Below are 23397 nucleotides of genomic sequence, written 5' to 3'. Positions count from 1 at the left end.
AGAATGTTATAATGCCTGAAAGTAAGGAAATACTTAAATAAAATCAAACAAATAAAAGCCCCCAAAGATGAGGATATTTCAAAGAAATAAAACCGCCAAATGAAAGAGCTCCCAGTAACCAAAGCTGGAACAATTCTAGGAACCAGATAAAGAAAACAGTACTAGATTATAACCCAAAGTATAAAATAAATATCCATGAGTCTGTAAAGATGTAAATAAATGATGTAATAAATAAGTAAACCAGAGTCTAAGACAAACATCTCATGCAACTGAATTCCAAATAATGTATATTGACATTCCATCCTCAAAGAAATGAGGCTTAACCTTCCAGTCTTTAAATATGGGCACTGCACTGTGATGTTCTTCCAAAGAACACAATATGGAGAGGCAGGTGAGGGGAGAGTAACTTTGGAGGAGAAACGTGATAAACACTACCTCTCTAGGTGATCAAGGTCAGCTTCAACACCGATGTCATGTTCATAGTACGTACTTTTGACTTGCTGTGTTGAAAGTGTCACTTTACCTCCCTTGTTTTTATCCCTGAGTCTGTAATCCCAGTCTAACCATGAGAAAATCTTCAGACAATCCTGACTGAGGGACAGGACATTCTACAACATATTTGACCTGTATTCCTCAAAAGTATCCAGGTCATTAAAAACAAGAAAACTATCATAGTCATGAGGAACCTAATGTAATGTTATGTCTAGATGGGATCCTGGACATTGGGTAAGAACTAAGGAAATCTGAGTAAATCTGGATTTTAGTAAATAATCATGCATCACTGTACGTCCATGAATTGTGACAAATGTCCCATATTAATATATATGAGATACTAATAATAGAAGAAACTGGGTATGCATGGTACACAGAAAATCTCTCCTCTACCATTGCAGTTTTTTCTGAAAATCTAAACTACATTTAAGAGAAAAAATTCATTTTAAAAAAGACAAAGTGTAGGAGACAAAATCAGTGAATGACTCTTATAGCCAGGTTATAGATGGAATGGCTGATTTTAAAAAAATAGAGAATATGTATGAGGTACTGATAATTGAATACTTGCTTAGGCAGTAATTGTCATTGGAGTACTGGTCATTTTTGCCTTCAAATATTTGAGATGTTGACTATAAAGGCATCACGCTCAGTGTGGTTTCCAGTGGCTTAATAAGAATAAATTGATTAAAGTTACATGAAAGCAGATTTCAACTCAGATTGAATGAAGCCTTTTTGGATGATTCGGGCTGTCCAAACATGACTAATGTGCCTTTGGAGGGAAGCAGAGCACTTACTCCTGCTGGTCTTCAAGCTGAGGCTAAAGGAATGTCACGGTGAAGAACAGCTGGAGGAGAATGAGCCCGAAGGGGTCTCCATCACAGATGCAGTGAGTCCATGGGTGTTACCCAACTCCAGTGCAATTGCATTGGTTCACGTGGCTGCAGGCAGGCCTCCGAAACAAGTAATTTTCTTAGGATGTCCGGATGGCAAGTTTTTCTCTCATCATCTTGGAATTACACACTCTAGATAGGAAAGGAGGAATGATTGTTGAGCACTGTGAGAAATGAGTTTAAAGAAAGCCTCTGAGATTACATTTATGGACCTGCAGTCTCCTCTTAAAAATAACACTAACAAAAAGGGAAAGAAAACAAAAAGGGGCAAGTGACACTAATGGTAAAGAATCCACCTGCTGATGCAGGAGACTTAAAAGACATGAGTTTGAGCCCTGGGTTGGAAAGATCCCCTGGAGGAGGAAATGGTAACCACTTCCCTATTCTTGCCTGGAAATCCCATGGACAGAGGAGCCTGGTGGGCTACATTCCATGGGGCTGCAAAGAGTTGGACCCAATTGAGCGACTAATGCTTTCACTTTTTCACTTTTCTTTTAAAAAGAACACAAACAAAATGTGAAAGAAAGCAGAATGGAGACATAAAGCAAACTACCCACAGTGGTTTCATACTGGGTATTATCATCCCAGTTTTCAAGATTACTGGCAATAATGATGCTTGAGGCCCTCTCCACTGACGAGGGATAACATTTGAAGGGTGTGTGTGCTTGCTAAGTCGTCGCTTCAGTCATGTTTGACTCTTTGCAATCCATGGACTGTAGCGCGCCAGGCTCCTCTGCCCATGGAATTCTCCAGGCAAGAATACTGGAGTGGGTTGCCATTCTCTCCTCCAGGGGATCTTCCAGACCCAGGGATTGAACCCGTGTCTCCTGCAGCTCCTGCATTGCAGGCAGATTCTTTACTGCTGAGCTATGGAGAGAAACGTTTTGAAGGGCAGGCGTTCACTACTCTTTTACATAGGACCAGATGGCACTTAGCCTCTGGAAATTCAGGTCAATTTCATTCTCTTCTGAAACGAATAGCACCAGCAGCAGTTTTGGTTACTGCCCTTCTGCTGTGCTGTGCTTAGTTGCTCAGTTGTGTCCGACTCTCTGCGACCGCATGGACTGTAGCCCGGCAAGCTCCTCTGTCCATGGGATTTCCCAGGCAAGAATACTGCAGTAGGCTGCCATTTCCTTCTCCAGGGGATCTTCTTCACCCAGGGGTTGAATTCGTGTCTCCTGCATTGTAGGCAAATTCTTTACTAACTGAGCCACCAGAGAAGCTCTCCATCGTGTCTGCTCTCTAACAAATGTATACATTGAATATCAGGCGAAATGTAGGCCTTCACATAAAAAATAATTTAGCCAGTAGATCTCAGATCAAGCAATATGTCAGGGGACATCCCTGGCGGTCCAGTGGTGAAGACTTTGTGCTTCCACCGCAGGTGATGCAGGTTCAATCCCTGATTGGGGAACTAAGATCCCACAGGCTGCATGGTGTGGCTAAAAAGTTCAAAAAGAGAAATATCTCAGTATATTTGCTATAGACAGAGTAACATTTGCATATGTAAATGGGTGTGTGTATGTATAGCCTGTTTAGTAATAAAAATGTCTATTCAGTTAGAGAGTTGCACCACATTGAAATGTAAGTACATAAGTACACGGTAAATAGTCTGTCATTTGTAGACTCTGTATCTCTTGGCAGTGGTTTGCATGCAATGGTAAATGTAAATAAGGTAATTTTTTAGTAGAAGATCCTGACCTTTGGATTTTATGTCTACTCTCATTCTATACTAGTGTTCTAATTTCTTTGCTGATATTAATTATAGTAAAATTAATGTTATGGTGTATGACAAAGGGCAAAAGACAGTCCAGGCTTGTTTTTTATTGAGAATTTGCAGGCCTAACAGCCTGGCCTCTCTGACACATCTCTTTCTTATTTCTAGTCTAAGAGGGTTTTTCTTTAAATTTTTATCTCCAGCATCAGTTTGTAAGAGTATCCATTTCCTAGATTCAGACCCCAAGGGCAATGGTACTCCTAGCGTGGGTCTTCAAAGCCTCAGCTCCCATGGTATCCCAGGCTTTCATACTTCATCCACATCCTTCCCTGACCTCTTTGGAATGTCACTTTCATTATTTGTGTCCTTGTAGTTCTCCTTACATAGACTTTAAACTCCTTTACCATTGGGGACAGTGTTGTGTGTATTTGTTCATTCCTTCCAGCTCCATGACGGTGTTTTGTATTTGTTTTTGTATCTCCCTGCTATTGCCCAGCCTGGCCCTTCAACCTTTTCCCTCTTCATCAATATAATATTATCCACATATTATTTAAGGGTCACTTGAAATGTCATAGCCTCTGAGAAACAGCTTGTTCAGTTGGAATTAATCACATCTTTCACTGTATTCCCACTCTACTTTTCTTTGGTCTCTTTTATAGCTTTTCCCTTCTGCTGTGTATTTTACTTATTTGTGTCTCATACCCACCCCAGAAACGCACACACGCACACACTCTGTTGGCAGCTTCTTGCAGACAGCCATCCTATTTATCCCAGTGCAAGGACTAGCATCTGCTTTACACATTGCAGATGCCTCATAAATGTGAATTGAATGACACAACTCAGCATCTAGTTAATAACTATTCTCTAATGGCTCAAAAAATTCTATCCCTGGCTTGGACCTCCCCTTTACCTATCTTGTACTCACTCTTCAATTATCTGCTTGTCTTCAGTTGGCTTTATAATTAGAATCTCCAACTCACTATGACCAGGAAACTCCTGCTATTTTTCCTTACTTTGTGTGTGTGTGTGTGTGTGTGTGTGTGTGTGTGGATGCTCAGTCATTCAGTAGTGTCCGACACTTTGTAACCCCATGGACTATAGTCTGCCAGGCTCCTCTGTCCATGGGATTCTCTGGACAAGAATACTGGAGTAGGTAGCCATGCCCTTTTCTAGGAGATCTTTCCGACCCAGGGATCGAACCCAGGTCTCCTGCATTGCAGGCAGATTCTTTATTGTCTGGGCCACTAGAGAAGCCCCCTTTTCCTTTACTGAGTCTTCCTTATCTCAGTATAAGTGGGTACCACCTGTAGTGCCGTTCAGGCCAGACCTGACAGTAAGCCTTGATTTGCCCTTTCCTCATATTGCATATCAAATTCATTAATATGTCATGTCAGTTCATTTCCCAAATTTATCTTGAATCTTATACATTTTCACCATCTCCCTCTCCATAGTCCTGGTCCAGGCCACCATGATCTTGCCCCTGTGTTAGCACCATTATCATTTTACCTCAACTATACAAGATCCTAATTAGTGTCCTGGCCTCCTTTATTGGGCCCCCCCGAAACAGGTTCTCCACACAGGAGCCAGAGAAAGCTCTCTATGGCATACATCAGACCATGGCATTCCCATTTGAAAGCTCCCTAATGGCTTCTACTTAGAATGAAATGGAGACTTTTACTTACATTACCTAAAAGCCCTCATAATTTGTCCCTGAATTCCTCTGACTTTCCTTCTTTCTCTGCCCTCTGTTCACTGTGCTTCAATGACATACTTCCTTCCTGTCCTCCAGACATGGCCAGGTAGTTTGTTCCTGCCTGGAAATGTTATTTTTGCTGTGGTTTCAGTTCAGAGCCTCGTGCGACCATGGCCTGACCATAAGCCCCTTAATTGTCCTCTTCCATGATCTCATGTCTTTCTAGCACTTACTAGGTCCAGGACACTCCCCTACTAGGCTGTGATCACTAGTATCTAAAATAACACCTGCCTTAATTTGTATTACTGGTTGACTGATAGACTAATGCAATCTTGTTGGAGTATTGTTGCTTTACAATGTTGTGTTAGTTTCTGCTGTACAACAAAGTGAATCAGTCACACGTATACATATATTCCCTCTTCCTTGAATTTCCTACCCGTTTAGGTCACCACAGAGCATTGAGTAGAGTTACCTGTGCTATACAGTAGGTTCTCATCAGTTATTTATTTTATACCTGGTAGTACATTTATGGACTTCCCCGGTGACTCAGCTGGTACGGAATCCACCTGCAATGTAGGAGACCTATGTTCAATCCCTGGGTTGGGAAGATCCCCTGGAGAAGACAATGGCAACCCACTCCAGTATTCTTGCCTGGAGAATCCCCATGGACAGAGGAACCTGGCAGGCTGCAGTCCGTGGGGTCACAAAGAGTCGGACACGACTGAGCGACTAAGCATAGCAACAGTGTATATATGCCAATCCCATTCTCCCAGTCCATATGTTTGTCCTCTACATCTGTATCTCTATTTCTGCTTTGCAGATAAGTTTCTCTATTGGCAGCCCATCTTGCATCTCTAGGTAGTTAGTTCCCTTTTCATGGTTAAGGATTTTTGCCCTCTCTTGTGGTGATTTGTGCACCTCACAGCTGTTTCCTGTGACCATGAACCCCTTAGAAATAGACACCAAGCTTGTCTCACTACTGCTGGTCAGAGAACTTGGCCCAGAGTTGTACCGAAATAGATGAGCGTGTATGTTTTCCCTTTAATCCCATAATCACTTCTTTCTCCCTCATTCTTTTTTTAATGGAATTGCTTGTTAGTTATAGAAAACTTAAATTCCTATTAGAGCCTTTCAAAACTGAGATTGGAGAATTGATGAGGCCTGTAATTGGTAAAAGAAACTCTGACCTGAGGTGCTTGCCTAATGAAAGAATGTAGTAGGAGAACAGTGGGAATAGTTTCACTTAATGGAGAAGATGAAGATTTGATGCCCATGGTAGCAGTTTATTAGGCAGGAAAACCAGTGCTATCAGTTCATTGAAAAAATGATCTGTCATAAGAGTTCATCTGCTCCACAAGCTGAAACACCAGCTTAGGTATTTTCACAAATTGCAGCCCTTTTACTTATATGAATGTGATTAAATGAAGATTTATCTTTATTGTAAAATTTTATATCATATCACTTGATATTTTAAATTGAACAATGACATTGGACCTTCATCAGTGGCTTTACTCCCAACCAAGGGAATGACTTCAGGTTCCTTGGGAAACTCGCATGACCAAGAAGCAATCTGATCTTGTTAATAAAACAACAACGAACAGACTATTATCAATATTCTGCAAGCATAGCCCAGTTTGTTTTTAGTGTTTTCAAGTTAGTTTTCTCACATCACACACTGTACTAAATTTTGAAAGGTGACCCCAAAGAGCTTTATTTCTCATTTCCTTTGAACCTCACCCAAGTCCACATTCCCTCCAGACAGGTTCTGGGCCTTGTGCTAATGACTTCTGATCCTGAAGAAAAATTAGAAACTCTTTCCAAGCTGTCCTCCCCTTTGTGCTTCAGACAACCTCATTCCTCCACTCCCATGTCAAAGCTACTCTTTCCTTAGTGTCTTTCTTCCAGCTAGATGAATGAAGAAAAAAATAGATTTGTCGATGAGTAATGACACCTTCATGTGTGAATCCAAAGGTATTTGCACTTTTAAAATAAAAATTCCTAGAGGGAACAATATTTTAAGAGTAATAAATTATCAGTGGTGGAATTTTAGACACCACATTAATCCATATCATATTTTGAAACGCCCATTATGCACCTAATGTCTAATGAGGATACAGTAAATTAGTGGAGATTTAAAAAATAGTTGCATGTAGTTTACCTTATTAAAATATCACAGGTTTCCTTATTAAGGTCCAGTTTCAATTTGATGCCCAGAAAAGTACTTGAAAGTGTCCTCCAGTGCATCATGGGGAGCTCTGTGCCCTTCTCACGTCAGCATGGCCCCTCTAAAGTTAACTCTGGAAATAAGTGCAGCAGCTGTGGGCCACGTGAGCTTGGTAGAGCCCTCAAGATTGAATGAGTTCATGTGCAAAATGAACTCATTGTTTTTTTTTCTTCCTTTCTCTGAGACTTAGGTTAGTTGCTGAGACATATGTTAGTTGCCCAGTCATGTCTGACTCTCTGCAGCCCCATGGACTGTAGCCCACCAGGTTCCTCTGTCCATGGGCATCTCCAGGCAAAATGCTGGAGTGAGTATCCAATTCCTTCTCTGGGGGGGTCTTCCCAACCCAGGAATTGAACCCAAGTCTCCTGCACTGCAGGCAGATTCTTTACCATCTGAGCCACCAGGGAAGCCCCATCTGAGACATCTCTTCTTTATTTCCTGTCTTTGTTGAAGACATCAGCTAGCAATCATCTACTTAAAAATGATTCTTTCTCAACTTCCAGATATATCTATTCACCAAAACCTATAAATTCTACCTCTTATCCTCACTGCTGCTCACCTAGATTAGTGTTGACCCTCCTCACATTGACCTCGGGTTATTGAAGTAACCTTTCATTGCCTGTAGAATTAACCCAAAACTAAAGTAAAAACTCTCATTGATCCTTCATGATCTTGCTTTGCCTCTACATGGCATGGCTTTGTTACCTGACATTCATCCATGGAAGTGTATATTTCAGGTGTTTTGGTTTTGCCTGAAATGTTACTGACTTTTAATCTGTCTTGTTCCGGATGTAAGCAAAGCTGTCCCCTAAAGTATAGCTATGACACAGAAAGTTAAAATTAATAGATAGTATGGTACTGGAACCAGAAACCTAAGTCCAATTACAAATTAGATAACAACAGGGCTAAGGGTCTTATTAGGTTCAAATAATTGTAGGTAAAGAAGGAAAGAGAATTGTGCTATTTACTAAAGAAAATTCCCTTCCCCAGGGTGATCCATTCCATAATCACCCCTTGAGCCCTTACTGTTCTTTAAAAGTTCCGTGTTCTTTCTTACCTTGTGACATTCTTCTATATATGACATTCTCACTACGTGAAATTCTTCTCCTCCTGAGCCCATTCCTACTTATCTGTCAAAATTCTATGCAGACACAACATGTTCTGTGAAACCTGACTGTTCTGATATTTGGACAGAGTGGGTTTCTCCCTATATTGTGTAGCCGTTAGACTCAATGTATGCCTTTATCAAAAAATGCATTGCTTTGGGTGACAAATGCCTGATTCTTTGCTGCCTCTAGTAGATATTGATGAAATTGAAAGTCTAACTGAACAGGACGCTCTGGGGCCTTCCTGGGACAGACCCCTCCCCCCATGTCCTCTGCCTGCCTCTTGTTTGTAGAAAAACTGTAATCTCCCAGGCTTTCCCCGAGTCAAAAAATAGTTGGCTCAAAAATTAATGAATAAGAGGATGTGAACATGTACTGACAAAAGTAGCAGTTTGGCCAGTAGAACTGGTAAGAATTTAAACTGTAAATCAGCCATATAGCAGTCACAGAATCTTTAGTTCCTCCTCTGAAGTACACAGATTACAGTACTTGGTGCATGTTCCTGAGTTGTTTTACAGATTCTAAAACCCCCCATCAAATGAAAGAAGTTTGCTTCCCTCTTCTTCATGCTCTTCTCATGAGTATGGCCGTGCTCGTGGTCATCGAGCATCAGCTTGCATGACCGTGAGCATGCAGCCTCCAGACCACTGGAACCTGAGAACTGATAATTTGAACCCCTGTGATACGACCCTGTTACCTCATCATCAAAAATCAGAGAATTTTGCATGAGCTCATCACACACCCTGTGACTCCCTTCATTCAACTCGCCCTTAAAAATTCTTCCCTGGAACCCATTGGAGAGTTTGGGTGTTTTGAGCATCAACTGCTTACACTCCTTGTTTGGCACCTATGATCAATGCTGCGCTTCCCTTCACCACAACCTGATGTCAGTAGGTTGGCTTTACTGTGTTGGGAAGAGTGAATCCAAAGTTGGCTCAGTAACAAGAAAAGAGTCTGTGATATTTATTTATGTATTATTTTTGTGTAACCTGGTACACCATACCTGGCATCTGGTAGGCACTTCACAAATAATAAAAGACTAATCATCACCGCTAACATGAGTTGATGTCTTATTATGTGATTCTAACCATTTCAACATGAATGACTTATTAAATCCCTAGCACAATGCATGGAGGTGAATAACATAGCCGGTGCTTTCAGGGCCCTGTCAGTGTGTTTTGACTTACCTCTGATCTCAATCATCGCTGTGTCAGATAGTTTTGTGAGAACTCAGACTCATGCTGTGTGTCTCACCTCAAACGCTATGTGTGCCCATCTGCTTTCTGTCTCAGGCCTTCTCCAAAGCTGCAGGAAGCCACTAGATCTGTTTGTGAGCCTAGCACAAAAGTGAAGGGGATTTAACATTGTCAGGGCAAGCCTCGATGGAAGCTGCATAAGAGCTGGTGGGTAAATACTGCAGCTTCCCCTCCAATTCTAAGAGGCGTTTTGTATGCTCTCAGAGGTCTCAGCTGAATTAAGCCTCCACTGCTTAAGGAAGCAGCTTTGATAATGTGCTCTTGCCTAGCTCTGTCTCACTCTTATTATTTCTCACTCCTTCCAGAGGCATCTTTCAAGTAAACAACTTACGCTGGAGATCTCATCAGGTTCTATTTTGGGGGAATCCAGATTAAGACAGGTACTACTATTATCCTCATTGTTTTGGAAACAGAGGCACAGGAAGGCTAAATATCTTGCCTGAGGTCTTACATCTGGAAAGTGAGAGAGACTGAGTTTGAACTCAAATAGTTTCTCCACAGAACTCATTTCTTGAGCTCTCTTCCATCCTGAGAAAGGATTCTAACAGATGCTAGGGCTTTCAGATTGAATGATATAAGTCACCTACACTAATTGTGTTTACAGCTTGCTGTTGACAGATTACAGTTGATATTTCTCCCTTAGGTTTAGAGTACAAAGGTATATTGCTTCTTTGAACTTTTTTCCCTTTCCAAGTAAATTCCCAATATTAACTTCCAGAGTGTTTGTTCCAGGGGAAAAAGAGTCCAGAAGAGTGACAGCGTGTGTGAGTCGCTCAGTTGTGTCCGACTGTGTGTGACCCCATGGACTGTAGCCCACCAGGCTCCTCTGTCCGTGGGATTCTCCAGGCAAGAATGCTGGAGTGGGTTGCCATTTCCTTCTTCAGGGGACCTTCTTGACCCAGAGATTGAACCCAAGTCTCCTGCATTGCAGGCAGATCCTTTATCATCTGAGCTATTCCAGAGGAAAAAGAGTAAAGAAGAATCACAGAGGAGACACTAAAGTATTATAACTTACCATTCGTAAAAACTCCATTGTTTTTCTTGTGTCTGAAATTTCTCTCTCCTGATTATACAATTAGCAATTACCAGTGTGTTCTTGAGAGGAGCAAAAAATATAAAGGAATAAAGAAATATTTGGTATGTATGCAGTTACACCCAGACATAGCTCTTATTTTGTCACGTTCTCTCTCAATAATATCATCAGTAATCCCACTGAAATGAGCATACATGGGTTTATAGATGCATATATTGTATGTCTGAAATTTCTGGAAAATATGAGTAAATTACTATTTATACTGCTCATTAATTTTTGGCTCTTTCATATTATTATTTTCACTTTCTCTTGATTCCTTTCTCCCTTTAGGGCAGTGTTGTTAACCGTTAACCCTGACATTAGAATCCACAGGAGAGTTAAAAGCTCCATTTTAAAGATTTCACTTTGGAGGCCTGTGAATAGTGGTGGGTAAAGAAGAGTAGGCATTTAGATCACCATCTGAAAGGCCAGCATCTGTAGCACTAAATAGTTCCATGTCCTTGGGTGACTCTTCTCTTCCCCAATCTGGGTCACCATTTCCTAAGGTGCAGAAGAAGAATAAAGAGTTTATTCTACATGTGTAGGTTATAGAGACTAAATCTCATGGGCAGAATAAAGTGGCTATTCTTACATTCTTTTGGAGCCATTGGACTCACTTAAGAATCTGCTGCAATCTCTGTATATTGTCTCCACTGTCCCTTCCCTGACTCCAAATGCACGTATGCAAGTTCAGGCATGATCCCCCCATGTAATTTGAGGAGCTGGTGTCATCTGTGGACTTTCTGGGTTTAAGAACCCATAGACATGACCTCTAAGTTCCATTTCAACTCTAGCTTTCTATGGTCTTAGGTAAGGAAGCACTTTGAATTCACCCTGTTTAAGATTTTTCTCTAGGAAAAGAATTTATGCCTTTTGCTACCAGACTCACCATGAACAACTTATTAATAAAAGTCCAGGTGATTTTCAAATAGACATTAGCAAGAAGAAACAAACATTTGTATATTACTTATATCTTATTCTTTTATTTTTCTATGTTTGGATATCTTTTTAAACCATGGCGGTGGAATATGTAAATGACAGATGGGCTATGCCGTACAAATAATATTTGCTGTACAATATAAATGAATTTAAACATATGAAGACTGTGATTGAATAAATAAAAAGGTAGTCTCATATATTTCTATCCAGTGTCTAAATTTAGGATGTTCATGGAAATTTTGGTCTGCTCTGTACTTTTCTATAGGAGGCTGTATTGATTCAATATCTCTATTTTCTTTAGGGAGAACAATCTCATTAAGTGAGAATCTAATGGTCTGGAAAAAACCAACAGACCAACCTCGATGAAGTAATATATTTATTGGAAAAAACAGAGCACCTCATTAGCTGGAAATGAATGGTAGTTTTGATTTACATTGTATTCACCCTGTGTTTTCATAAAACTGGTACCTTTTGCTGACAGTTTCCTATACATTTTTTATGAACTGAGATCTTAGCTTATAAAAGAGAGATAATGATGATCAGTAAAACAATGCTCAATTTTAATTCAGTTGACATAAATAAAAGAAAGATGGCATAATATGCTATTGTATTGGTTTAGTTATTGTTTGTCTTCAGAGTGATAGAAATTGTGATGGTGTTAGCTTCGGTGGTGCAGTGGTAAAGAATCTGCCTGCCAGTGCAGAAGCCGCAGGTTCAAGCCCTCGGTTGGGAAGATCGCCTAGAGGAGGGTATGGCAACCCGCTCCAGTATTCTTGCCTGGGAAATCCCACGGACAGAGGAGCCTGGCGGGCTACAGTCCATGGGGTCGCAGGTCAGACACAACTGAGTGAATGAGCACATGCATGGCAATGAAAATCCTGTATAGTTTTTCTGAATCTGACCAAAACTAATTCTATTTTGTTAGATTTGTTTTACACCACACTGGATCCTGGGTTGATTGGAGCAGGGTGAGGCTATCCATCTATTCCAACCACAGGGATCACCTTCCACCGTTCTACTGATGCTCTGTTACAGCTCTTCCTGCAAATACCTGTCTGATTTTTCTGTGTTGTGTTTGGGAAGATTGTTTTCACGTAATCCACCACTCAGAGTGGCTCAGGACTCAGGGCACACTTCTGTGACCATGACTCTTGTATTCTTTTTCACAGTATTTCAGATCCCAGTCCTTCAGCTCCTCCCTCCAATACCATTTTGGCTCATAAGCACCTTATAGATTTCACCTGTCTTGTTTGTCCCTCAGGAACTATGATTAGTCGTTTCTGCATTTCTGTTGCCTGGCTAATCTCTAATGTTGGATCACCGCATTATTTGCTCTCTCCACTGCCAGGTGACCAGACTTTGTTGCAGAAGGCCATGGCAGCTTTTGGACTGGGGTCTATGTATTACCATACTCTCTCCTCTCAGCTGTGTCCTCAGTGTGTCTTATTTATTTATTGTCTGTGCTGGGTCTTTGTTGCCGCGTGGCTATTCCCTAGTTGTGGCGAGCAGGGGCTACTCTCCAGTTGCAGTGCACAGGTTTCTCATTTGGTGGCTTTTCTTGTTGTGAAGCACGGCCTCTAGGGTGTGCGGCCTTCAGTAGCTGCAGCTCCCAGGCTCTAGAGCATTGGCTCAGTGGTTGTGGCACAGGTAAGCTTATTTGCTCCGTGACAGGTGTGAGATCTTCCCAGATCAGGGATTGAACCCGCGTCTCCTGCATTGGCAGGCAGACGCTTTACCACTGAGTCACCAGGGAAGCCCCTCCGTGTGTTTTAATCTCCTATTTATCTCTCATAGCCTTTCTAGAATATTTCTATGAGCAGTTGCACGAAATAATTTTCTCTATATTTCAAACACTTAATTACTTATTGCTCCCAGCACAGATGATGTTCTCCACTTTGAGATTAAGTGTATCCCCTGTTTTTATTCTTAAATTACTTTTTTTGCTGGAATATAATTGCTTTACAAGGTTGTTTGTTTCTGCTGTACAGCGACGTAAATCAGCTGTACATATACATATATCCCCTCTTTTGTAATTTCCTTCTCATTTAGGTCACCACAGCTCACTGAGTAGAGTTCCCTGAGCTATATAGTGGGTTCTCATTAGTTATGTATTTTATACCTGGTATCAATAGTGTATATATATAATCTCAATCTCCCAATTCATTCCACCCCCACCTATTTCCCCCCCTTTATTTCCATACGTTTGTTCTCTACATCTGTGTCTCTATTTCTGTTTTACCAATAAGTTCATCTATACCATTTTTCTAGATTCCACATACATGCATTAAATAGGACATTTGTTTTTCTCTTTCTGACTTACTTCACTCTGCATAACTGTCTCTAGGTCCATCCACAGTTCTACAAATGACCCAGTTTTATTCCTTTTTATGGCTGAGTAATATTCCATTTGATATACCTATCACATCTTCTTAAGCATTCCTTAGGTTGCTTCCATGGCTGTTGTAAATGGTGCTGCAATAAACAGTGGGAGCGCATGTGTCTTTTGGAATTATGGTTTTCTCCAGATATATGCCCAGGAGTGGGATTGTATGTTCCCTGTTTTAATGAGTTAGCAGTCCTTCACTGCAGAGAAGGCAATGGCACCCCACTCCACACTCTTTCCTGGAGAATCCCATGGACGGAGGAGCCTGGTAGGCTGCAGTCCATGGGGTTGCTTAGAGTCAGACACGACTGAGCGACTTCACTTTCACTTTTCCCTTTCATGCATTGGAGAAGGAAATGGCGACCCACTCCAGTGTTCTTGCTTGGAGAATCCCAGGGACAGGGGAGCCTGGTGGGCTGCTGTCTATGGGGTTGCATAGAGTCGGACACGACTGACGTGACTTAGCAGCAGCAGCAGCAGTCCTTCACTGCCCTTCTCACCAAATCCAACTTCTTTACTGCATATTCAAGGCCCTTCATGATCTGATCCCAACATCCATGCTCCTTTGTGTATATTTGAGGGTCTTCAGTTTCTTAAGTTTCCTGAAGGATCTCAGAATAGGTTCTGATCATCACTGATAGTGGGAGGTGAAAGGATGGGAATAGAGAGATGCATAATAGAGAAACCCTTGGCAATCAAGAACATCTCCCGGGGATAATGGCTCTCTCAATTCTAACATGCTCTGGGGAGAACAGCTGGTTCCTCTTTGTTCTTGTCAAAATAAGATATTCACAGGGTCGGATACCCGTATAATCAGAGCCCCAACTAAGTTATTATTTTTGTTTGAAAGTAACTATAATATCAACAGCTTCTTTGATGTCAGCACAGCATGGTGCTGTGCTAGCTATTTTTTGACAGTTGCTTTGAATTTTTCATGACTGTATAAAGTAAGAAATGACCTTTGAGGGTTTCAGTATCTGTTTGATGTATGTGTTCATTCATATACTTTTTCAACCACCATTTTAAAAGGGTCAAGAAATGAGCACAACAGTTTTAGTCAGAAAAAGAGCCCTTACTGTTGTCTTGGGTTTATTTGTACTTTTTTACTTACAAAGTACAGAATTAATTCAGTTTATGTTTTGGATGTGAATTCTTTATTTTTGATTGCGTACACATGTGTACATGTGTAATTTTGTCTGACACATGGAAAAGGGAGATAGGAAATATCTTGAGAATGTAATAAAGCTTTTTCTAGCGAAGAACGATTTATGCTCTCATAAATTAAGTAATAAAATTAGCCTTTGTCATAACTTTTTGAATTTGAAATAAAGCATCTTAAAACTGAATAAGCTCAAAGAATTTTAAACAGCAGGATAGAACTTTGAGAAAGCTGTCAGTGAATATATTTAACCATTAATTTCCTACAGAACTTTCTTTCTGTTTCTTTTCTGTAAAGTTGAAATAATTTCATCTCTCTTGACAATTTATTTGTTAAATGTTTTTGATGATTTTTTCATTTAAAATTCTCTTTTCCTAAGCAAAACTTGTATTATTTTACTTGGAAAATGTCCTACCCGAGGAGAGATGTAAGCATAACAATTGAAACAGTTAAAATTAGTTTTGGCATAATTTTTATTCTGGTGATATAGTATGTTGATTTGTCATAAAGAGTTTCTGACTTCCTCATGATATTCTTTATTTTTCCTTTAGTAGAACAGCAAGTCCAAGTTGAATATGTTTATGGTCTGAGAGTTCTTCCTTAAGATATGCTGTTATACTGTAATTCTCAAGGTCAGTTTCCCTTCTTAATCATGTATCAGTTTCTCTGGCAAAACTTGAACTCTGCATCTGCAAGGGTAACATCTGGGTTCTCTACAGTGTGTTCTATTGTTTATTCGTTTGGTCTTACATCTTGTTACTGAGGGTTAAATCCAAACAAGGAAGAAATTAATATAATAAAAGAAATAGTATTTCTTTTAAATACTGTCTTTTATTTTATAAGTAAAATGTGTTGATGAGTTTAACAAAATTATGAAAGTCTTCCATTAGTGCTGACAAGTTGGTATACTTGGGAAAAGACCTTAAGTATATTTAATGATAAATTTTCAACCAATATTCACAGTATTTATGTAGGGTGCAAGTGAGAGTGTAGTTGCAAACAGGTAAAAACATGCTTAGAGAATTTAAATGACTTCTCCAAGATGACACAGCAGGAGGCTAAGATTTCATTCTTGCTTTGATATTCTTTTCTCCAGAGTACACAATCTCTTGAACTGTATGATATCTTCCCTCATCTACCCATATAAATTGCATTCTACTGCAATGATTAGAGATAACATAGTTGTTATCCCTCTCTCATAGAACTGTATGCAGCAGTAGATTAGATCTACTCTATCCAGGCAAGGAAATTCATGGAAAAATTTGGGTGGCTGGCTGCAAAGAGTTTCTGCAGAATTGCTTCACTCCTGACAAGGTGCCAAAAGGCAGCTTTAACCAGAGGAGAGTTAGCTCAGGGTAGCTGTTTTTTAACTCTTGAATAAACTCACCTTGGGCCTTCCTGGTGGCTCAGATGGTAAAGAATCTGTCTGCAATGTGGGAGAACCTGATTCAGTCCCTGGGTTGGGAAGATCCCCTAGAGAAGGGAATAATAACCCACTTCAGTATTCTTGCCTGGAGAATTCCATGGGCAGAGGAGCCTGAAGAGCTACAGTTCATGGGAAGAGTCAGACACGACTGAGCAACTGACACACACACACACACACACACACACACACACACACTCACCTCATAAGATTATGGTGCAGAGGAGCCTGAAGAGCTACAGTTCATGGGAAGAGTCAGACACGACTGAGCAACTGACACACACACACACACACACACACACACACACACACACTCACCTCATAAGATTATGGTGACTCCCGGAGTTACACTGAGAATTTAAATCACTAAGATGATCTACCCTCCCAAGGTGGTTCTTCTAAACTTTAACAAACCCCACGTATCTGTGTTTGAGCCTGGGCATTTGGGGAATGCAGCTGGAGAACTGACATGAGTGTGGTCATGGATTTCTCTCACTCTGATTGGTTATCAGCCAGAGTGTTGCCAAAAGCCCCATAGCCTCTAACGTACTTCCAGAATGCCAGCAGGATGCAGGATAAGAGCCAGAGCACCTAACAGAGAAATGCAGAGTGCGTAACTATGAACAAATGAAAAGCGTGGGCATGTCTGTGTGCACCTGAGGTTTGTTACAGTGAACTCTCTCTGACTGAGACACTTAAGGGCACTGACCCCCTAAGCCATGGTCTCAAGTTATGTAACACATTTTTGCTTTACATTCAATTGAGTCAGTGTTTCTTGTTCAAAATGGAAGATCAGAAATGATCATTTTTGGTGAGCATGCTGTACCTGGCTAGCTGCCATGTCTATGCAGCTGGTTTTGTGTTCTGAAAGATTTTGAAATGGTTTATGTTCCACCATTAGCTAATACTGTGTTTTCATGTCTTTACTTATGTGTGATTGATTAATATTTGAATGGACACAAAGTCAGAGCTAACCCAGCTTTCCATTTTAACAGGGCATCCGTAATACAATTCACTTAATATAATACCTGACAAAAGGACTGTGTAATCTGTCTACCTATGTCAGTGTGTGAAAAAAACAGAAACAAACTTTCAAATGAATTTTCCTCATATAGAATGAGCTTTAAAAATCACTCATAGCAATGACTACAATGAGATCCACTGTGAACATTTTTTTAAATACAAAATTAATTGAAAATATAGGACCTAGTCATGTGAAATTTTGTTATGAATGCTAAAATGGATACATTTCTCTATCTTGGCCACATGCCATTGTGATATATTTGTGTAAAAAGGCATTCATGGTAATGATTTAAAATAAATCATATGATATTATACATTTTCTATGTTTTCAAAATGGGAAATCAATATGAAAAAATATCCAAAGAGATCTGTGCACAAAACTTCAACCAGCTTTCCAACTTGTCTGAAGAACTGAGGTCTCCTGCTATCATGGCCCTGAAATGAAATGGAGACTATTGCAGGATACAGTTAAAACTGTTGAAGATGTGTATTTCTTTTTAATGACAATGAAAAAGATGTTAGGTTCATACTGTGTTTTGGAAAACATACTAGATGCTATGTCCTGGCTTAGAAGGCTCTTATAGTCTATGTGTGTGTCTGTTTGTCTGTGTGTGTACAAGATGGGGGCAGCACAAATAAATAAGAAACGGAAGGACATTTGCTCTGTGCTATGTTAGGGTCAGCACAGAGTGCCAGGGCTGATAATCATATTGGAAAGGACATACAGCCTTGTTTTGGGGAGGATGTTCAGGGAAGATTCTCAAACTTGTCATCTGAAACTTAAAAAGTAAGTGCAATTTAAAATAGCCAGGAAATGGAAGCAACCTAGATGTCCATCCACTGATGAATGGATAAAGAAGTGGTACATATACACAATGAAATATTGCTGCTGCTGCTAAGTCGCTTCAGTCGTGTCCGACTCTGTGCGACCCCATAGACGGCAGCCCATCAGGCTCCGCCGTCCCTGGGATTCTCCAGGCAAGAATACTGGAGTGGATTGCCATTTCCTTCTCCAGTGCATGAAAGGGAAAAGTGAAATTGAAGTCGCTCAGTCGTGTCCGACTCTTAGAGACCCCATGGACTGTAGCCTACCAGGCTCCTCTGTCCATGGGCTTTTTCAGGCAAGAGTACTGGAGTGGGTGCCATTGCCTTCTTCGAATGAAATACTACTTAACCATAAAAAGGAATGCATTTGACTCAGTTCTAATGAGGTGGATGAAGCTAGAGCGTATTACATGAGTTGAATAGGTCAGAAAGAGAAAGACAAATGTCGTATACTAACACACCTATATGGAATCTAGAAAGATGGTACTGATGAACCTGCAGGGCAGCAATGGAAATGCAAACATAGAGAACGGACTTGTGGAAAAGGAGGTAGGGGGAAAGGAGAGGGTAACAAGAATTGAGAGTCACATTGAAACATATGCATTACCATATGTACAATTAGCTAACCAGTGGAAATTTGCTGTATGATGCAGGGAGCTCAAATCTGGTACTCTTGACAACCTAGAGGGGTGGGGTGGAGTGTGAGGTGAGAGGGAGGTTCAAGAGGGAGGGGACATATGTATACCCGGGTTTAATTCATGTTGATATATGGCAGACCAGCACAACATTGTAAAGCAATTATCCTGCAATTAAAAATAAATAAATTTTTAAAAATACACATATGCAAAAAAAAAAAAAGTAAGTGCAGTTCTAGCAGAGGAGAAGAAGTGGGAGTGGAGAGTGGTAATTGACAATAATGCTGCTTGCTGCAGTAACACCATTACTGGGCCAAAGGCAAAAAAAGACCACAGTTTGTTCAGGAAACACTTTTCTTCAAAAAATGTATTTTCAGTGGTTTTACATCAAATTTATTGTAAGAACAGTTGGAATAATTAAAACACAAGCTTCACTTTTATTTTTTGCAATTGACCGTCTTTATATATTGGACTTCTTTATACCATGACTATTTCATTTTTTTGAGTTAATTGTTGAATGTATTTTCAGCATAATTTATTGCTTCTTAAGAATATCTTGGCTCTTCAGCATAATTGATTTCCTCTCTGGAACTGGCTGTGAATGCTTTTATAAGTGTTGACACTAACTTCAAGTATATGGCTGGTCATTCGTGTAAATTGCCAATTTATTTAAAACAATAACCTTTCAGAATAATTTGCATATTTTGCTGTCTCTCTACCAAGTTCTCTGATTTTACATTCTTTTCTGTGTATCTCTTTTGTGGGTTGAAAGACACTTTTTTTTTTTTAGTCTTTCTCACGTGTGACATGCAGAGAAACTGTTAAAATGATTTATTGCTGGTTCTTAATATGATGGCATTGTCCAGACGTATTTGTTCAGGGACTGTGTTCTCAACTCCATGATACTATCTACTTAATTAGAAATATAAGTTTCTGGATATTTGCAAATTTTGGCAGTTGAATATTTAGTGACTGCACTGACAGATCTGTGCTTGGCTTTCATTATTTAAGTATTATTCAAAAATATGAAAACAAACATTTTCTGGTTTTCTTTTTTTAGAGAAGAAAACAGAGAGCTATTAAAAATATTTGCCTGAATGTTTTTCCTACCCCTTGGAGAGCTGGATCAAGAGTGCACGTGTTCTTTTCTTGTTTCTTGTTAACTAATTTCATAGCAGAATTGCTTCATGGTACAGTTAAGTTATAATAGTAATTAATAAATAATGCTTAAATAAAATTATAAGAAACTCTAGAGAATATGTCAGCTCAGGTTTGGTAGAAATTACTTTTGGGATCTTGGGCAAGTCACTTAAATTCTTTGTAGCTCAAAATTTTCTTTTCATTCATTTATTTAATGGAAAAGTATTGACTATTCACCATGTGTATGGTGGTACATTTGATTTGGGGAGAATTTAGTGGGGGAATTTTAGAAATTAATATAAAAATATGCATATGAAAGTTGTTGTAAGTCGTACACACATGCACACACACATGCTTAGTAAATACAAAGCAGAAAGTGTTAATGTTGCCAAAAGAGATAGCACAGAATGCAGTGGGGCTTCTAGGGATGGAAAGCTTGACTTCAAATTGATGAGGAAAGAGACTCAAAGAGGAAGTATTTGCACTGGTCCTTGAGTTTGAATTTAGAGATATGGAAAATAGAAGAAATCATGTCAGAAATAGTTTTAGAGAAGGAGGAGCAGATTTAATATAAGGCTTAGAGTCAGGAGAACTTATACCTAGAAGGAAATAAGTAGTTCAATTTAATTCGATTATAAAGTGAATTAAAGGTAATGAGGAAAAATAATGTTGACAATATAGGTTGGTAAAAGAGCATAGCAATTCTTAAATACAAAACAAGGAAGTTAGTATCCATTTTATGAATCTTGAGAAATCATTGAGGGTTGTAAAAAAAAAAAGAGGAGGGGAGAGACTTTCTCAAGACAAAGTTTTGTCTCTTACACTTAATATTTAAATATTTAAGTTAGATATTTAATTTCTCAAAAAGTTGGTTTCCTCATCTATAAAGTAAGCCTAACAAGATGATCTTTCTGATTTGCCCTAAGAATTGGAGATAATGTGTGTATAGTAGCTGTTAGCAACTGTTATCCATACGAAGGACTTTTAACATGTGAATTCCAAGTCTGCTTTATGTGCTGGGTTTCTGTGATCTTTCTGCTGCATATTTTCCCTAAGTGTCTTAGACTCACAGAATCAAAGGTAAGCTCAGAGGTGTTTTTGTCCACTTCCTGTTGAGGGCAGGTATCTCCTCTGTAGCGTTTCTAACTGTGTTCCACAATGTCAGTTATTTGACCTCTTGAGCGAACTTACAATTATGAGAAAATTTCTATTTTTTAAAGCAGTCTTTTCCATTGTTGACCATTTAAATGGTTTAAAAAGTTTTCTTTATATTGATCTGAAATCTGTCATTTTCTAACTTCCTGTATTAGTCTCTAATCCTTTATTTCAGAGCTATCAAACAGTAAACCTCTTTCCCAGGTTAAATCTGAAATATCCAACGTGTGTGTGTAGCTTTCTTTCATGAGTTCCTTCTGAGTACTTCCACTTCTACATCAAATATCCTTGGGTCTTTCATCTACTCATCATATGACATAATTACAAGACTCCTTACTCTCTTGGTTGGCTTTCTCTGTGTGCATTTCAACTTTTAAATGTCTCTTTGAAGTTGTGGTTCCCAGAAGTAATATAAAGTTCCACTGATGAGACCTATATAGAGATCAGTTCAGCCGATCTTGCTTGATCTGGAGTCTAGACCAGTTCATTGACTGTACTCATGGAATTTTACAAAATGCACAAAGCCAGAGGTCCAACTCTAAAATATCCCGATTCACTGGGCCTGAAGTTAGGCCCATTCATTTGCATTTTTTAAAAGACACAGATAATTTTGATATCCAGCTGGGGCTAAAAACCACCTGTTCAGACACCATGTTCAATAGTGTCTAGAGAAGGCAGATTGCATGATATTTATGGTGGTCACATAGGCATTATTTCTGTGTCCCGAGCTTAGGAGCAACTAAGACTACTAAGGCTCCTTTTTGTCTCTTTCCTAAATTTGTACACTGCCTTTTCTAGGACCTAGATCTAAGACTTTTACATTTATTTCTACTACACCTCATCTTAGTAGAAATAAATGTAAAAGTCTTAGATCTAGGTCCTAGAAAAGGCAGTGTAGTCAAGGCTATGGTTTTTCCAGTGGTCATGTATGGATGTGAGAGTTGGACGGTGAAGAAAGCTGAGCGCCGCAGAATTGATACTTTTGAACTGTGGTGTTGGAGAAGACTCTTGAGAGTCCCTTGGACTGCAACGAGATCCAATCAATCCATCCTAAAAGAGATCAATCCTGAGTGTTCATTGGAAGAACTGATGTTGAAGCTGAAACTCCAATACTTTGGCCACCTCATACGAAGAGTTGACTCATTGGAAAAGACCCTAATGCTGGGTAGGATTGGGGGCAGGAGGAGAAGGGGATGACAGAGGATGAGATGGTTGGATGGCATCACCGACTCGATGGACATGGGTTTGGGTGGACTCCGGGAGTTGGTGATGGACAGAGAGGCCTGGCGTGCTGCAATTCATGGGGTCGCAAAGAGTCGGACACAACTGAGCGACTGAACTGAACTGAACTGAACACCTCATCTTGGGCATTTCTCGCCATCATTCTGTTGATCCATAGTGTGTTTAATCTCACATGCCGTATTCAGATAACCTTTAAGATTCATTTGTTCTGGGTAGGCCCTGCAGAATGATAGATATGACAAAAGCTACAGATTTGGGCCTGTCCTTATTTATCACTACTCTTCTCTGGTAAGTGTTATGTATTGCTCTCACTCTTTCATTTTTGGCATATTTATTATTTGGCCTAATACTTTGAGTCACCTTTCCTAAGTTATAATAACACATGCTAATAGAGTTGAAAGCTGATGGAGAATAGGTCTTGGAATGCTGTAAAGTCAGGGCGGAACCCCCCAGCCTAGCACTAAAGTACCGATCATCTTTTCGCCCTTCACATGCATCTCATAAAATGATATTTCTGTAGCTTTGTTAGGCTATAACAATTTGGCTGCAAGCCTCAGGAACCCCAACTTAAAGTGTCTTAAATAATGAGGATATTCATTAGCTTACATAGCAAGAACTCCAGGGGCAGGGCAGTCCCAAGTTTAGTTAATTCAGCAGTTTTCTAATGTCACCAAAATTTGACTTTACTTTCCTCTTTGCACTCTGCCATCCTCAGCATTTCCTTGCAGACTAACTTTTTTCATGGTCCCAAGATGGGAGCTGCAGTTAGAACAATATGGAGACGTGACAGTATATAGGAGCAAAACGGAGCCCTTCCTCCTCCATTGTCTCTTTAGAATCCTCCCATAAGGTGTCCTTTCCTATCTCACTCTCTACTACCTGAACCAGTGTAAGGCAGACCCTGGCAAAGGGAACTGGATGAATTGTGGTTTACTCCCAGGTCTAGAGATGGAGCTGGATCTAAAAAGGAGGCCACTTCCCCCTGAAGCTGATGGAGGGTTTGAGACTTGGTCATTATTGAGA

At 39.9% G+C, this 23397-nt stretch overlaps 2 protein-coding genes across 5 annotated transcripts in view; one reads left to right on the top strand and one right to left on the bottom strand.

The window, feature by feature from the left end:
- The window catches only part of LOC145525213 (uncharacterized), a 97393-nt gene extending 88068 nt beyond the window's left edge, over nt 1-9325 (bottom strand). Inside the window, exon 1 of the mRNA XM_081538040.1 lies at nt 9310-9325. Within this exon, the coding sequence (XP_081394166.1) occupies nt 9310-9325 (16 nt within the window). The remainder of the gene's footprint in view (nt 1-9309) is intronic.
- The window catches only part of INPP4B (inositol polyphosphate-4-phosphatase type II B), an 802877-nt gene that overhangs the window by 87103 nt on the left and 692377 nt on the right, over nt 1-23397 (top strand). The gene's annotated exons all lie outside the window — the stretch shown is intronic.

The sequence above is a fragment of the Giraffa tippelskirchi genome, chromosome 11 (genome assembly GCF_054371585.1).
Source record: "Giraffa tippelskirchi isolate mGirTip1 chromosome 11, T2T-mGirTip1v1.2.pri, whole genome shotgun sequence".
In the NCBI taxonomy this organism is placed as follows: domain Eukaryota; kingdom Metazoa; phylum Chordata; class Mammalia; order Artiodactyla; family Giraffidae; genus Giraffa; species Giraffa tippelskirchi.
The sequence above is the reverse complement of the archived record's forward strand: the minus strand, read 5'-3'. Positions and strand labels throughout refer to the sequence as shown.